The sequence below is a fragment of the Scatophagus argus genome, chromosome 16 (genome assembly GCF_020382885.2).
Source record: "Scatophagus argus isolate fScaArg1 chromosome 16, fScaArg1.pri, whole genome shotgun sequence".
Taxonomy (NCBI): domain Eukaryota; kingdom Metazoa; phylum Chordata; class Actinopteri; family Scatophagidae; genus Scatophagus; species Scatophagus argus.
The window spans coordinates 15,437,676-15,454,209 of NC_058508.1; the positions used below are offsets into that span (position 1 = coordinate 15,437,676).

Here is a 16,534-nt window from a genome sequence, read left to right on the forward strand (position 1 = left end):
GTACACGAGGAGAATCTCACCTGGAGGAATAACGCAGTTATAGGATCTGGAGCTCTGTTACAAAATCTAGATATTATACATTTTTTGTGAATCTTACACCAGCTAATGTATCTACATCAGAAGCTCTATTTTGTGTCAGTCTGCTGGTAAATCAGCCCGCAAGCTCGCGCTCTGTGGTGCTACGAGTTCAATGGTCAACGCGACGCACACCGCTCGCGCGCAGCCCACAACATCCCACATACTCGCGCGACATCAATAACAATGGCAAAGCGTAGTCTGTTTTGGTAGATTTCTGATTGGGGATAGACGGTCCGAAAGCTTAGTCGCTGTGTTCACGCTTCGGTTCTTTTTCTTTTAATTGGCGAGTTTTATTTTTAGGCAAGAGTGTTCGCCTATTGTTATATTTTTCGTTTTTACATTTTTTTTTGTCGAAAATGTGCGAGGCGCTGTTGGCAAGCTCACACAGTCCCTGCATGTGTGTCCCCGCTGCTTTTCTGCTGGGCTACAGCTACTAACCTAGCAGCTTTTCACTCGGTGGATAGCTAACGTTAGCCTGGCCGCCTTTATTGACTTGAGGGGGAAAACACAAGCGAATGTAAAGCGTGTTTATGCGTTCCGTTTATGACAACAGTCCTTAACTGTTTTCTAGTCGTTGCTGTCGGTTGCGGTAAGAAGTGTTGTATGATTTGTAGTAGAAAATACTTTGCTGGCTAGCTAACCAGGCTAGCTATTTGTGTGTATTCTTCGATTGAGGAAAACGGCGAGTTTTCTTTGAAAGTATGGATGACCAGACCAGAATGATGACGGGTCTCACCGGACTCGGTGGACTACAGCAAGCCGATGTCGGTGATCCAGACTCGGTTAGAAAACAACAGTCCCTCGGTCAGCCTCAGCAAGACATAGGGGATATTCTACAGCAAATAATGGCCATCACCGACGAGAGCCTGGACGAAGCACAGGCCAGGTAAGGCAGGCGAAAAGCCATTTTCCACACCAGATCGCCAAGCTTTTAGTATGCTTTGTGTGTCTTTATTTTTGCTTTAGGACTCAAGCGCTTCTGTGAAACGCAGTGCATATTTGAAACTGAAAAAGTAATGGGTAATTGTTGTATTAATGCAACTTCGTTACATTGCAATTCGTCGCTAAATCCGTACATTTAGTTACAGAATAACTTGCACAGCCACAGTACAGTGCTGTTGTAGTTTGAAAGGAGGTTCTTTGTTGTTTGCAACAAAGCAGGATTTGAAACTAGTTGGTAAACTCCCTCACTTGGTTAAAGTAGGGAGATAAAGTTCATCTTAATTGGTCAATGAAGTATTAAAAAGTTTGAACTTCCCATTGAGTCTGAGACAATGTTAGCCGCATAAATTGCACATAACCACTTGCCTAACACTGTAGCTGCTTTTACGTTGCATGGGTCTTTTGTGAGGTTTTTTTTTTTTTTAAAGTAGTCTCCTTAGATCGCTACTGTAATAGTATTTTTTTCATGCAGGCTTTCATTAAACCCTGCATAAAACAAGTCTTACATGTGTAAATAGGTGGTTGTTGTCTTTTCATTAGCTCACAGCACATTGTAAAGTTACCCAAGTTATCTTAAGAAGTGCGTCAACAACACAAAACACCCTTTTAAGATGGTGCAGGTTTTAAGTTGCTTGAATCAGAGCTATTTGAGTGAAATCAAGTTTTTTGGTCATGTTGCCAGAAGCATTCAAAGACTAATCAGACCATACTAAATTATGTTTGCCTAATTATAACAACATGTATCCAAAATGCTGCTCCACATAAAATGAGTGTCAATAACATTAGTCACTGAAATGCAAATGAGTGGATAAATCAAGGTAAGGGTAAGGAATGCTCAGTTGTCCCACATATATGCCCAGTGCTATCTGTGATGACAGCAATCATTCATGAGCTGTCACTTAATGTATGTGTTCGAGGTATTTTTTCCGTATCATTATTGTAGGGACTATGCACTGCAGTGAGAAACTGACCTGCACTCACTTGCCATGTGGCTCAAGGAGCATAAGGTCAGTTTCAGATGAAGCGTCAGTATTTCAACAATAGACAACCGTCCACTGCAAGACTGTGGCCACAGTGTGATGTGTCATTAGCTAGTGATTTTCCACCCAACATTTGACCACCTGGTTCTCTTAATTAATTCACTCCTCTTTCACTCCCTCCCTCCCTGGTGTTCATCCTTTTCATTGTGTGCTGGGTGCAATCAATTCTCCTATAATGTGTACGCGAGTGCAGCTGTCCGCAAATCGAGTTTCTATTAATGAGATGGTGGTGAAGGGGGAGGGATGATGCTATACCAGCAGCCTATGAACACTGGGATATTACCTTTTCTTCAGTACAAGTTTGAGGACTTAATAAGGCCTTATTTCAGAGACAAATGCAAATGTTTTTGCTTTGGAATATTTCCTGTAGTCCATTGTTTTGTTTTGTTTTTCTCCCAGTTTTTTTCCTTTATGGTGTGTGCTGACCATTTATAACATGTGGTGCTATGCCAGATCCAGCAATGTAAATTACATTTATTTGGATTTAAAGGGCCAATTATAGTGTAGGACATGGTGTAGCAGACCTTATATTAGATGTTAACAGGCTATTCTGAGAAACCAATTAAAGGTGTGGCTGTTTCAGAAGAACCAGAGGTGTCCTTGCTGTATCTTGTATTGATTTGAACTCCCCTCAGAGTGTGTCCTCAACATGACATATATGTGCAGGATTAATATTGAAAATAATGCAGCCTACAACTCCAACTGAAATAGTTGTAGTATGTATATAATCAATACAGGAACTTATGATGATAAATATTAATCTTCTGAAGGGTAGCTGTTAAGCATTAGCTGGGAGACTAGCTTCCATGAGTGCAATCGCTGCACTGTTTGCTAATTCACTTCTCAGGTTTATTGCAGGTAATAGGCCAGCACATCACAAGACTTCAGGACCGCACGGAGTCTGTAGTTACTAATAGATTTGCTAATATATAGCAGCTGCTGTTATCTAAAATGTACAAAAAGTTTGTCACATACACACCAATCTCTCCCTCGGTTATGGTCTATAAATTAATGTGCGAGTTGGCTCACATGTGAGCATGACGCCCTTGTCGTGCAGGGTGGCAGTGTGTTGGGATGGGGAGTGGTCAGGGCAGCGCAAGAACTTGGTGTTGCAGAGTACACTTCCTGCGCACCATCCGCCCTCATCCTCTCACCCTGTCGCCATATGTTCAGATGCTGGCCAGAGGAATCGCCGGCGCATTGGGGTGGATCAGACGACCCCTCAGAGGGAGGGAGAGCAGGGGGGGGCATGGCAGGGGGTGGCCTGCCACTCAACTTCCAGCACAGGTCAGTACAGGACCGCATGAGCAACTCCTTCTTCCCCCTCCTGCTCATACCCTCCATGCAGAAGGCAGCCCTCCCCCCAACTCAAATCCAGCAGTGATAGAATCGGTGGACAAATGATATATTTAATGCTTGACATATAACTCTTAAACTGCCTTAATATTCTCACAGAAAGGCAGTCTTTTCGTGGCATATACAGTAGGTGCACTATTCTCTAGTCTACTCATAGTCCCCTTATTAATACTGCAGTGAACATTCACAACTGGAATTGGTGTTGAGGTCAGGTGTAGCCAAATCATATTCATCTGTGGTTGTTTTTAATGTGTTGTTGGTGATGTTATTCAGAAAAGAAATGCTTTATTTCAGGCTGATCATAAGGTTTTTCTTGTCTCATGTATTCATGCTCATCATCAATGGAGGCCTCATGCTGGTTTTGTTTTTGTTTTTCAGTTAAACTTCAAGTATATATTGCACTTTCACAAATACATACATATGAAACTTGTTCCCACTGTTATCAATAAATGATGCCTGTTGTGATTTTTGTTATGTGTGACTTTAAGTGTTTAAAATACTGCAAACTTTCATGCACTCTGTCATTCTGATCTAATTGGTATGGACTGTGAGTACATGTATATAATATTCAAGACTTAAGTGTAAAGTCATCATGGGTCTTATTAGGATTGGGGTGTTGCTGCAGCATTCAGATTTTAGGAGTTTCATCCATGTGCGTATGTGGGTGCGTGGATGTGTATTAGCAGGAAATTTTGTTGCTAACGTGTTCTGATTTGATTAGTGAACTGTAGAAGTTTTGCCTGTAATTGCCATGAGTTTGTTCAGCAATAAAGACAAGATCTCTGATTAAATTAAAATTGCATTTGTAACTTAATCCTAATCCTGTATATTAACTCACCTTCTACTTTCATGGAATGAGTTTTTGTTTAAGAGGTAGGAATTGAATTACTGTGTGTTAACTCTGTAATCTGGTGTTCAGTAATGATGACCTTGAGGTTTGGCAGCATTATCTGTCCCACAGTTCAAAGCACCCAAATGACAACATTACTTTAGTGAGTTCAGATTGACGCATCAGGGATGTTTCTGCACTGACAAAGACATTTGGCTATTAGAAATGCCTTTAAACGACATAGCTCTGTCCTGCTGTGTTAAGAGTGCACTCTTGAAATGCTGTATGTGTTACACATACAGTTCCTCTACCTGTTTAATGACGAAGGACATGGAATGACTTGAGATGGAGGTCTGTTTATCGTAATCCTCGCTCTCTCCCTCTCTTATTCCCTCTTTTCTCTTACAGGAAGCATGCCCTGAACTGTCACAGAATGAAGCCAGCACTCTTCAGCGTTCTCTGTGAGATCAAAGAGAAGACGGGTGAGTTTCTACTTTACTTGTTCTCTTTGTGTTCTCCAGTCTGCACAGGTTGTAACCTAGTGCTGAGATGCAGTGTGCCTTTGCTCCAGTTTCCCTAGGACCAAGTTACTTTTTTCTTGGCCTTGTAGAGCCTTCTATTGTAGAACTGATTTTAGCAGCATGTATATAGTATTTTCTTTGGTTCAGCATTGTTGTAAATAATCATTACTGTTTGTTGTTTTGAGGTAGTAATTATAGAAACTTAACCTATTCTTGGCCACCATCCAGGCTTCACACTGACCCGCTGAAAGTAATCCTAGTGCATTGGTGCCTTTGAAACTTGAGACAGCAGAGCATGCTTGTTTTCCATTTTGAACTGCATCAATGTATTCTGCTTCATTTAACATTTTTGCATTGTGGTCAGTTTACTTCTCAAATGATCAACAGCAGTGTGGCAAAACTAATGATTATGATCTGTGCCAACAGCAAACCTACAGTTGGTTGAGTAAATAATTCTGCTACAACCAGATCTACAGCTACCACTACTACAAGCTATCATATCCAAATTATTAGATTAAAAAAATTGAGCCTGATCCCAACAGAAAGTTCATGCACAGCGAGATGACAGCAGGCAGATATGGAAAACTCCACAGGGGTTATTGCTTTACAGTTAACCTGTTAAGCTATTTCAGTACAAAGAGATGTTCTTTTCTCTCGTATTGTTAAAAAAAAACTACACCACCCAGTGTAGTATAATTGTGTATTGGGAATAAATTGCTGTGCGCATCAATGCAGTACTTTCATCCAAACATGTAAAGCAACAAGAAGCTACTCTGACACTGTCTTAACTAATAATGCTGAATTCAAAATATATGTGATCTGATGGAAATTATTTTCTATTTAAATTTCTCAGATTTGCTCTTTGCTCAAAATTATTCAAAGTAAACACGCTGCTTATTCTCATCTTGTTAGCTATTCGAGTCAGCTGTCTGACAGATTCTACTGTGGTTCAAAGGAGCAGGCCTGGGATGGATGGCAGATTGATGGTTATGGTAGAGTAAATGGGGTGTGTTTTTGAATCCTCTCCCTGTGCCAGTCTCTCTCTGTTCTTGTCTTTCTATGTGCTTTTTTTCCCTCTTTCACTTGCCTGTGTATCTTCGAACAGCAAACCTCTCTTGTTCAAATACAATTTGAAAATGCTGCACTGCTGCCTGTCGTGGCCCTCTGTCAATAATGTATTATTGCTCTCCAGTGATTGGACAAAAGTAAAGGCTAGGCTTCAGTGAGTGGGGCAGGGTACACTGTTTCCCAGGCAACCAGTGGTCTTATTTACCCTAATGCCATTCACTTTGATTTTCACATTTAGTCTCCCTGCAAACTAGAAAGATGGTCTGTGAGTACTTATACAGTAGGCTGAGTGGAAAACAGACACGGTAGTAGGTTAACAATAGACATGCTTGAGGTGATTGTGCCAACGATGAGATATAGAGATCTTTGGCTTTGCCTGTACTGTGCTGGCCATCTGCCACATAGTGCCCTCCTAACAGCACTGTGTACCTGCTTTGGCATTTCGCTTCTACTCCATCAGACCCCCTGCAGGCCCCATTATGTGCCTCTGGAATGTGAATTGACTTCTCTTCAGTGCAGCTTGTGGAAGACCCAATCAGTAGTCTCTAGTATCTCGACAGATTTCTGCAGTCTTTTTCTTTTTTTCTTTTTTTTTTTAACTAACAAACATGCACTTGTGTTGGCACACTAACATACACACTCTGTCTCTCTTGCACACATACGCACACACCAAGGAGGGATAAAAGCAAACTCGGTCTTGGGTCTACTCCTACTGCCTCGGTCTTGTCCTCTCCCCCTCCCTCTCTATGCCTCGCTCCCATTCTTGAAAGAGAAGACTTGCTCTGAACTCGGGGCTTTGATATGGTAATGTAATGGTGGTGGAGGAGGAGGAGGAGGAGGAGGAGGGGAGGGGCGGTGGGGTGTGGGGGATGGGAGGTGAATTCTTCTGAGTGCTGCAGTTGGTTAGATTGTTTTCATTGTAAAGGAAATGTTCTGCGCTAATGCCAGTACCCCCCTCTTTCACCGTCACTACCAAAAAACACCCCTATTTTACAACAGTGCCTACGTTGTCCCGAGCTCTCACGTTAAACATGACCTATCTGCGTGAAATTTGATTCTTGTTAATACTTCATTAAAGATACATTCCGAAAGAGAAATTAAAGCACATGGAGAGAGACGGGAAATGATCAAAGTTGAGAGCCAGTGGCTTCGCTTCAACTCAGTTCTGTTCTCCCTCGCTCTCATGGGTATTTGCTGTAAAAATAACTCTTGGTGCAATGGGACAGCTTATGCCAAAATCTCTCACAAGCCACTGCAGTTACTCTGAAGTTTCTCATTTAGTTTGGGCATGTTTGAGGCGTTTCTGCTTACTTTTATGCATTTCTTGTGCTTTATACATGACAACAGCGAATCTGTCACTCACTCTGTTCTATCACCCTGTTCAAGTCCCCATTTTTCAAGCCCGAACATTCCCCGTTGTTTATTTTTGGACGTGTTTTAAATACAAATCAAAATAGTTTTTCAAGTGGAAATAAAGCCGTACAGTTTTTCTGGATTGGAAATAGCAATGTGTTGTGCTCTCCACAATTGGACAAGTTCACACTCCAACACTTTCCACTCATCTTGATAAGCTGTCTGATAAACGGCTCTGTGAGATAATGCTGCTAGTTGGCTGTGTAGAAATGGTGGCATGCTGGCTAGCATCCTACTTATCCAAGATTGAAATGTCTGGCTCTGTCTTGCCAACTACTGTTAAATGTTAATGCATCAGTTACCATTTTTATAAGTATATGTGCATCTTTACACCACCACTCACATGGACATGTACCCTCAACAGTGATGTTTTAACAACAAGAATATCCTGATAGTTTGTGACCAGTGTGAAGTTTACTTGAGCCTTCTGATTGTGGTTTAGGTTCCCAGTCATGCCAGTGTCCTAACAGTGTGTTGGGGACGATGCTTATTTGCTGTCTGCCTCTGCCACAGAGTCGCCCCCGTCTCTCACTGCATTTTCTGAACATCCGTTGCAGCATTTCCCACACATATAATCTACTAGGGACCACAATTTCATATATAAGATGTCTATAACCCACATAACATATAACATACAAATGTGCATTCAACCTGTGTTAAACATGTTCATATTAGCTGTCAACCGTCACTCTGCTTGGTAGAGCGCACACACCATGTTCAAAAGCGTAGTCTTAACCACAGCAGCCTGAGTTTGATGCTTGCAGTGGCCTTTTGCTGTATGTCATCCTCTTTCTCTCCGTCTCCTACTTTTCCTGTGAATACTGAGCTGTCTTTATTCAATAAAGACAAAAAGCATCACCAGAAAGAAAAAAAAAAAACATTAAAAACAGAACAAAAAAATGATTTTCTTCCCCTGGAAGTGCAGTACATTTAAAGATTATTAAATGAATATTCTGCCCATCCTCCAAACTGTAGTTGGCAAATCTGTTTTATTTAATCAAGAGCAATAGTGCTACGGTACCCAGGCAGTAATATCAGTTACCTCGTGTACTTAATATCTGACTCGACTGATCTCGGTCAGAGTCTGTCTGACAGGATGATCATTGTCTTGATATCTGTTACTTGTTTTGAGTGAGACACTTGAGAAACTTCCTCTAAAACACCTCAGTGTTTTTGTGTGCGAAATGGATATAAAACAGAGGAAATCCACATTCTCGCTACAAATATACCTTATCTTATCTTGTATATCTTTCTTCCCAGTAACAAAGAGAATACTATAGTTTTATAGTATCTACAGGTTGGTTTGTAATAGCTGGATTTAGGAGATGCTGCAGTCACTTCCTATGTCCAGTCTGTGCAGATGCATGACTAGTTCATTACTGAGCTGCCCATCACAGACCACAAATCTCAACCTGTGAGAAACACAGGTTTTGATACATTACCCAATTCTTCAAAAAATGAATTGGATATTTGGTTGGAAATTAAGATCAGTTCTGTAATGTTTACTGATACTTATCTATGTTGGATCAAGGTGTCTTATTTTCGATGCTGCTGATGCCCGCCTGCAGAGCCAGCAGCACTTAGCTAGTATGTTGCCAGTGTGGCTAGCTGACAACCCATCATCACATCCTATTAACGTTTTGACAAGATGGATGAATGGTGAGATTTAGCAAACTCACTGAACTTGCTCTGTGGTTTGTGTTGTTACAGTGCTATTTCTGGTTCGGTTTAATATAAAACCTTCTCTTGTTTAGCTATAATAGCTTATCACTTAGTACAGAAATGACAAATTTAAACATTCTTTAGAATGTTGCTACAGTTCATAAAATCCACACACATTGAGAGTAATCTTTTTTCTTTTTCCCAGTGGATTTGCTATTGTATAGATTCCATTTTATCAATATACATTATGAATTGGCCAATGTGAGGAGAAGTATAAATATGGCAGTTATATTGACTAAATTTGTATCCTACCTCAGAACAGTTTATATTATTTATCCTGTGACCTGTAGGCTGTAGCAGTAGAACCAAACTACTGCAGTCCTTGTTTTGTAGTCTAAAATTTATATCATTTGGTCTTGATATTTTTTCCTCTTAAACTGTAGGCTATGTTACAGCCTTTAAGACAATAACCAAACAATTAAATAACACAGGTTAAATCCTCTTAATGGGGTCGTAAAGTTCTTGCAAGCCATGTGAGTTCCTTAATCAAATTATTACCTTACCTGGGTATTCACAGCACTCAAGTTGTCTGTATGCATTATAGCACCATTTCAACACCCAAAGGGCCTCAGTCACATGTTAATTGAATTACAGCGTGATTGCAGTTGTTAAAACACCACAACAAAACAACACCATTAAGAGTCACACATAGTCGCCGTGTGTTTATTCGCAGCCAGAATAAGCACATCACAACCTATTTTAGAGCCTTTAGAAATCTCATTGTAATTTGTTTGTCCTTTTATTTCAGAGGACAAAACATAACAAAACATCACACCTCAGTGTTATCCAGTTGGCAGCACTGAGTTTTTGTTTTTTCTCAGGAAAAATACATTCAGCGTTGCATGATTAATTTTGATGTTTGCATTCCATTGACTTTGACAGAATATAGTGCATGAGATCCACTGAATCACAAGCCTCATTAGAGCAAATTAATTATTATTAGTTTCCAAAGAGCTCAATTTGGAACAGAGTCCTAAAATTTTATGAGTTGTTCGGAACCTGTGGGATGTCTTTTATGGTAGTTTTTATGAGGAAAAGCATACAGTACCTTTTTTAAGCCTTAAACAGTAACAAGATAAAAATAGCTTATAGCAGATGTGACCTGTGTGAAGCTACCAAACCTGCATTGTCAGTTTTACTATCACTTGGGTCTAAAACAAGAATAGGTTTTTGTGCAGTTGCAACTTCTCACTTGGTCTTCTCCTTGGTTTTTCTGTTGTGAAGAGTCATTATTCTATTAAATCTCATTATGCAGTGGAGCTGGATTATCTCATTGGCTTTTCAGGAATCTCTGTTGTGTTTTCTGGTGTCCTGCCACTCAATCGTTTTTTCCCCCCTGCTCCTTTGGAAAAGAGAATGAAAAAAAGATAGTGTGTGTTGGGTGGGGGTGGGGGGTGCAGGAGTGATACAGGGAGATTGATGAGGCAGTAAGAGCAGGAGTAATTACTCGGTGTCCATTCCCCAAGCCAGATTGGCAGACGGCTAATATCACACAGACCCCTGGCCCTGACAGACACACCACTGCCCCCCACCCCCCAACTGAAAATGGGGAGGCAGAACACCCCAACCTTCAGCCTAGGCCTAATGGTGTGTGGGCCAACTGATTTCCCCATGTGGTATTATTCCTGTAGGAACTGGGCTTCTGTATATTGACAAGGGAAACTGCTGTCTTGGGTGGGAAAAGCTCAATGGAATTGTTCACCTTTAAGACTGCTGCAGCCTGACTTTGGCCACGATTCACCAGCAGTGATTTGGCTCTGCTGTCACTTCAGGAGGTATCAGGGTATGAATATGATACGAATGGCTGAGTATTTAAGTTTGTACTACTTAACCAGCATTAACAGCACATACTGTGTTAATGAATTATTATTAGGCTATATTGGGACAAATACTCACTCTACGACCTTTTTTTTGGCTGCTACAATTTGCTTAATGCAATTTACGCTTTTGACACCAAAACAGTAGGTTTATTTTTTGCTAAAATTAAGAGGGAGATAAAAAAAAATTAACAGAAAATACAGGAAATATCGAGTGAAAACCATCAGTGCTGGTTGGGGATCACCCACAGGGTGGACCTCTACCTCTTCATCTCATCTGCCCGCCCTCTCAGCATGTCTGTGCCTCTTGCACTGCTTTTAGGATTTGCTCTTAAAGGAAGCCAGCATCTCTTTAATTAAAGATATGTAAATGTGGTCTCAGCTGGATTGCATTAGTTTGGTGGCAGTGGGGTGGGAGAGTGTTGGAGCCTAGCTCCTAATCCTGACTAATTATGGATTAATTACAATTGATGGGAGCCTTCCACCCCTCTGGAGTAGAGCACATTGCTGTCCCAGACAGTATGTTTGTATATTTTACACCATATATGCAGAGGAGATATGGATACATCCGGGCTGGAGGAGGGAGGGGGCGTTTAGGTTTACTAGCCACCTGGAGATTAGCAGTATGCATTAGGTCATTACAGATACAGGGAAGCCCATTGTCCTGTTTTCAACTTGTGTTGCTCTTTGGGCAGATGGATGGTTTGATGTAGTAGTACTGTTTGCTAATCCAGAATAAAACCATAATCTGGGAGGATGATCATTTGTTACCAGTGGATACCATTCCGTAAAACTACTGGCAAAATTTTATTCTGACCAGGCAGACATGATATCAGTACAGTGTTTTTGTTCCTTAATAAATTGGTACATCAGACCTGTGCAGACTAACCATGTAGCCTCAGCTCTCTCTGGCACCATCTGACTGTGTCATAATGCTTGTTCACTTGTTATAAATGGGCACTGCTCTTCTGATCTATTGCTTAATTGCCACCTAATTTGCATAACAGTGCAAATTAACGACCTCTCAAATGAGCGTTCATTTTTCACAAAGTCTTTAGGAGCTCCTTAAGAGTCTGTGCTAATGAGCACAGGAGGCAGCTGGCCTGATGAGAGTTGACTGGGGGAAGATCCTAGCAGTGCTTTAACAAGCCTCCTGCTTAGATGCTCTTCGTCATCCTCCTCTTCCTCTTGTGACATTTCAAATTGTTCCAAGACTCTCTTTCTTTCTATGTGCAGAACCGTACTAGACTGGGTGTATCATGTTAAAGAATTAGTCACAGGTGCTCAACAGTGCTTAATACAGCATTTTAAACACCATTTGTTTTAGCACTTGTGCCATATTGATACTAAAGTATTTTCTTGAAAAATACCTTCTGTTGCTCAGTCCCTTAAAATAACACAGCAGTGTGTGTTCTGTTACCGGTTTAGTCTGGCAGTATGCTGCAAATTGAATGACGTTTTCTCAGATTGCTGTGGAGCCCAAGCTATAAGGAAATATGGGTAAACTTTCTCTAACTCAAGGTCTGTTTGTTTAAGGCTATCCATTCAATCTGGATGAGCTTTAGAGAAAAATATATTACAAATGACTTTGTTTTGCATATACTGTCAGTCTTATTTCAGGGGATTATATTTAGTCTTGAGTGATATCTTTCAGTTTGACTTGATAAGAGTGACTTGGTTCACACATGATTTCAATTTTTTCTCAGTCAAAACAATGAAAACAAAAGTGATAGTTTATGATGGAGTGAAGTAGGGTGGGGTCATAAAGTTATTGTTATGGGGACTTGATGTGACTCAGGCTTAATTGTTCAGGGATGTCCTCTGAAGCTACAGGCGACCAAATAAAATGCACCATTGCCTTGAATAAATGTACGTATTTCTCTGCGTTTGAACATTGTTAGAAACATTTTAACAGCACAATAAAGGTAAAGTTGTTTTAATATGTTACACATCATAGCTTTAAGGATTGTGGCATGTGCTGATTTTAATCTTACATGCAACAATTTAAAGCTGATTGGGATAGTTAATAATTTTATATCCTCTGGGCTCATTTTAATTCTGGTATTTTTATGAGCTTAAACTATATTTTTAGCCTTGTCAGTATTTTCAAACTTGAATACAGCTTTTATTCACTCATTGAAGTTATTTTTCAGTATTTTTAGTTTTGGCATTTAAAAAAATTGGAATCAGAATGGAATCAGAGAGATTAATTAATTTGTTAAAATTATGCACAGAAAAGACAGGCATAGAGACAAGACATTGCAGTGCATCGTTGTTTATTGTCGTATATTCATGCAGATTAAGTGACAACACAAATTGATCATTAGTGTGTGTGTGTTTGTGTGTGTGTGACAGACAGTGTGTTTGTGTGTGACCATTCAAGGAGGGTACACGTAGTCATCACTCGGGTGTCCAAGCCTCCCTCTTTAGTTAATTAAGGGCTGATTAATGATGTGTTGGACTCAAGTGTTGTGTTTGCCCAAGGTGTGAGTTCTCAAATTCACACCTTAATCAGACTCAGACCACACTGTGTTTACTAGGAATGCTTGTGTGTGTGTGTGTGTTCAGAATGGGGGGCTGCGTGCAACAGGACTGTGGTGAAGTACCCAAACAGATGCTGATTAGCGTGAGCTGCTTAAAGTAGCAATGGACATATGGATTAGGTTCATTAAGTTGACTGTATTCAACAAAAACACCCTTTTAGAGGAATTGGGTACAGATTTCATGTGGGATTTTCAATAGAAATGTACATTTTCCCAATATCCATTTGGCAAAAAACCCCATTAGGGAAATTATTCATTTTTAATGCCATATTGTACAACTTGCCCAAGGCAACATTTTATTCATCCCAGCTCCTTTTATGAGCACCCCATATTCTGCCAAAATAGCTAGGGTAAATCAGAATGCTGTATGCACACAGGAACCTGTTTGTGAAAGTTGGCATTAATAAATTGTTACAGCATATGATTTTGTAAAGCCAGTGCCATTGGCATGAGGTCTCCTATGAAGATTGTTAAAGCCCCCTTGTCATGAATTGAGCACATGTGATTTTACAGACTTTACTGGACATAATGAAGGTGAAGTTTGTATTTCACTGCATGGGTTTAAAGGTCAATGAATTTGACAAAGCTGCGCTCCCTCTCTCTCTTTCTCTCTCTTGTCTAATGCCACACATCAACATTTTTCTACATCTTGGAAGTCAAATTGATCCAACATGCGAATGAGGAAAAATAAAAGTCATATCCTGTCTGGTCAGGTTTGAGTTTTCTCAGACTTCCAATTTGAATTACAATTTCTTTTTATTTACAGCCTTGTTTAATGGGACTTTGAACCTAATTCAGCCTGGTGGGTTTTAAGGACTGTCCTCAACGTCATACACTGATCAGGAAGAACTGTGTTATGGTTATGTGTTAAAAATATGTATTGAGTGGTTTGATATATGTACACTGTTCCAAGTTAATATTTTTTTTAGCTACATTTGCATTGTCCAGGCACTATTTTGTGTTCTGGAAATGGTTTTATTCCCAATACTGGGATTTTACCTATCACATCTTCGATTGAGATTTATTTTTATGAGGTAAATATGCATATTCATGTACCATGTTTTCACTGTGAAAACCCTTGTTTTACGGCCTGTTCTCTTTATCCGAATTCTCTTTAATGAAAGGAAAAAATGATGCGTTCACAGTCCTATCAGTTCACTCTTTCTGGCTCGTTCGCTCTCTGGCACGTCTGTACTCAGGATCCTGTATATTTTCCGTAGCCTCTCTATCTCCCTCCCTCTCTCTCTGTCTCTTCCTCTCTCACACACATATCTTCTCCTCTGACTCCTTTTTTCAATTCTCCTTGGTTCTCCTTCTACCCTCTCTCTCCTTACCTTTTTTTTCCCCCCTTTTTTTCCTTCTCTATCCTTCTCCCTCTCCCGCTCCCTTGCTCTCTCCCAGTGAAAGGCTGAGAATACCCAAGGGAGCTGATGCAATTAAAATGCTAATCCTGTCTGTCTACAGAGAGAGGGAGAGGGGGGGCTGACAGCATGAGGGATTGCGGCTCACATGGAGAACTCGACTGAAATGGAGAACGGGGGGGGCACTGGGGGAGGCGGGTGGGGGTGTGCTGAAAGGGAGAGGGGGGAGGGGATGTGTGTTGGGGGGGACGGAGTGAAAAAGGGGATGCTAGCGAGGGAAAAGACAGACAAGGATAAAGCTTGTGTTGTGAGCTGAGCAATGATATACTGACTGCGTTTAAGTCTTATCTGTCCCTTCGTGTGGAAGGCATTACTGTTAATGTACAGCACTACACTATTCACCCTTACCTGCACCACTTCATATACTGTGTGTGTTGTGTCTGCACACCACACCGTTTCCACATTGGCTGTGCAGAAATGAGAATGATTATGTATGCAGTGAAAGCCCAGCTGGATACCCTGAATATTTCATAGTATGTGTTGCTCGCTCCGTCTCTCAATGCCACACAGCCCAGCTAGGGTGGTAACGTGTGCATAATGGTGCGATATCTAAGAGGTGCGATATGCAGGCTCTGGGCCTTAAGCTGTCGTCCTGTTTTTTTTTTTTTAAGAAAAAAGGTAGTTTAAGTATCATTACTTACAACACTCTAGTTTTAGTCTCTCTGTAAAAGAACCAGAGCAGCAGAAATGTCAGGTGCCAGATGAGCAAAAGGAAATGCTGCTTATATTCTGGAGCAAAACAACAGCCAGCTCTCAGACCTGTAGGTGTTGTATTATCGTTATTTGTATTTTTCAGGGGTCTCTCGGTTGGTTCTTAAGTGGATGACTTTTAGACTCCATTTTACCCACGCCCATGTTATATGGTCCTTTCCTGTGCAGTATCTTAACTCATCTCAACAGCTGCTATAATACTGCTAGGCCACTAGACTGTGCATGAGTGCAATTGTGGGTAATCACAGCTTAATTGGAGTAATTAGGGGAACGTAGGGGCATTAGGCTACAGCTGGGGGCCATAATGAGGAGTAGGGGCAAAGGGAGTGGGGGGGTGAAGCTTCAAGAGCCACAGTTGCCCTCTTCGCTGTAGGTCATATGTACATGAATGGACAGTGAGGAACAACCTCATACATGAACACATACAATCAGAGCTGTCGGTGGTGGATGGGATGGCTCAAATTTTCAACACCACACTAAAAACTTTTAGCAGCAGAGCATAGGAAAAGTATTCAAATAATTGTGTGGATTCAACAGGTACAAAATAATCAGTTATCAATAAATTAACCATAGGCTATGTGGCGAGGAAGTGCAGAGATCGTTAGTGAATGACTGAAAGCAAAGAAAAAGAGGAGGGAAAGAGATGGGCGAATCAGGGTCATTAGTTCAGCCAGCTGGGTCTGCTGCATTCCTGAGCCCTGAGATGGGGGAGCAGCAGAGCAGGAATGTGCCTTGGAGAGAGAAGAGACTTTAAGTAGAGGCAAAGAAAAAGGCAAGAAGCAACAAGAAAAAAGGGGCAAGAGGGAAAGTTGGATGCTTTGCTACAGGAGCCCTTAAATGCTGGAACAGACTCATTTATCAAATGAACTTTGAAAAAACAAAAACTCATCTGCTCCATAGCACTTGGAAACTTTTAGCAAAACTGTCTTTGTCCTAATTTCACATTTGTTAGCCCTACAGTACGACTCTACTCATTTGTTAGCACTGTCTGCTCCACGGCTGCAAACTTGTTTTACAGCACGGCTCTCTATGGAAAAACTGAGAACAACATAAAGACTCAAAAGACTGTTATA

General features: G+C 40.9%; 1 protein-coding gene across 3 annotated transcripts in view; it reads left to right on the top strand.

The window, feature by feature from the left end:
- pbx4 (pre-B-cell leukemia transcription factor 4) overlaps positions 1-16,534 on the top strand; it is a 27,370-nt gene continuing 10,836 nt past the window's right edge. The window contains exons 1-3 of one of the 3 annotated variants that reach the window (XM_046414736.1): positions 1-964; positions 3,234-3,347; positions 4,654-4,727. In XM_046414736.1, the coding sequence (XP_046270692.1) occupies positions 780-964; positions 3,234-3,347; positions 4,654-4,727 (373 nt within the window). In that variant the 5' untranslated portion in view covers positions 1-779. The remainder of the gene's footprint in view (positions 965-3,233; positions 3,348-4,653; positions 4,728-16,534) is intronic. The other 2 variants (XM_046414734.1, XM_046414735.1) reach the window with 2 other exon arrangements.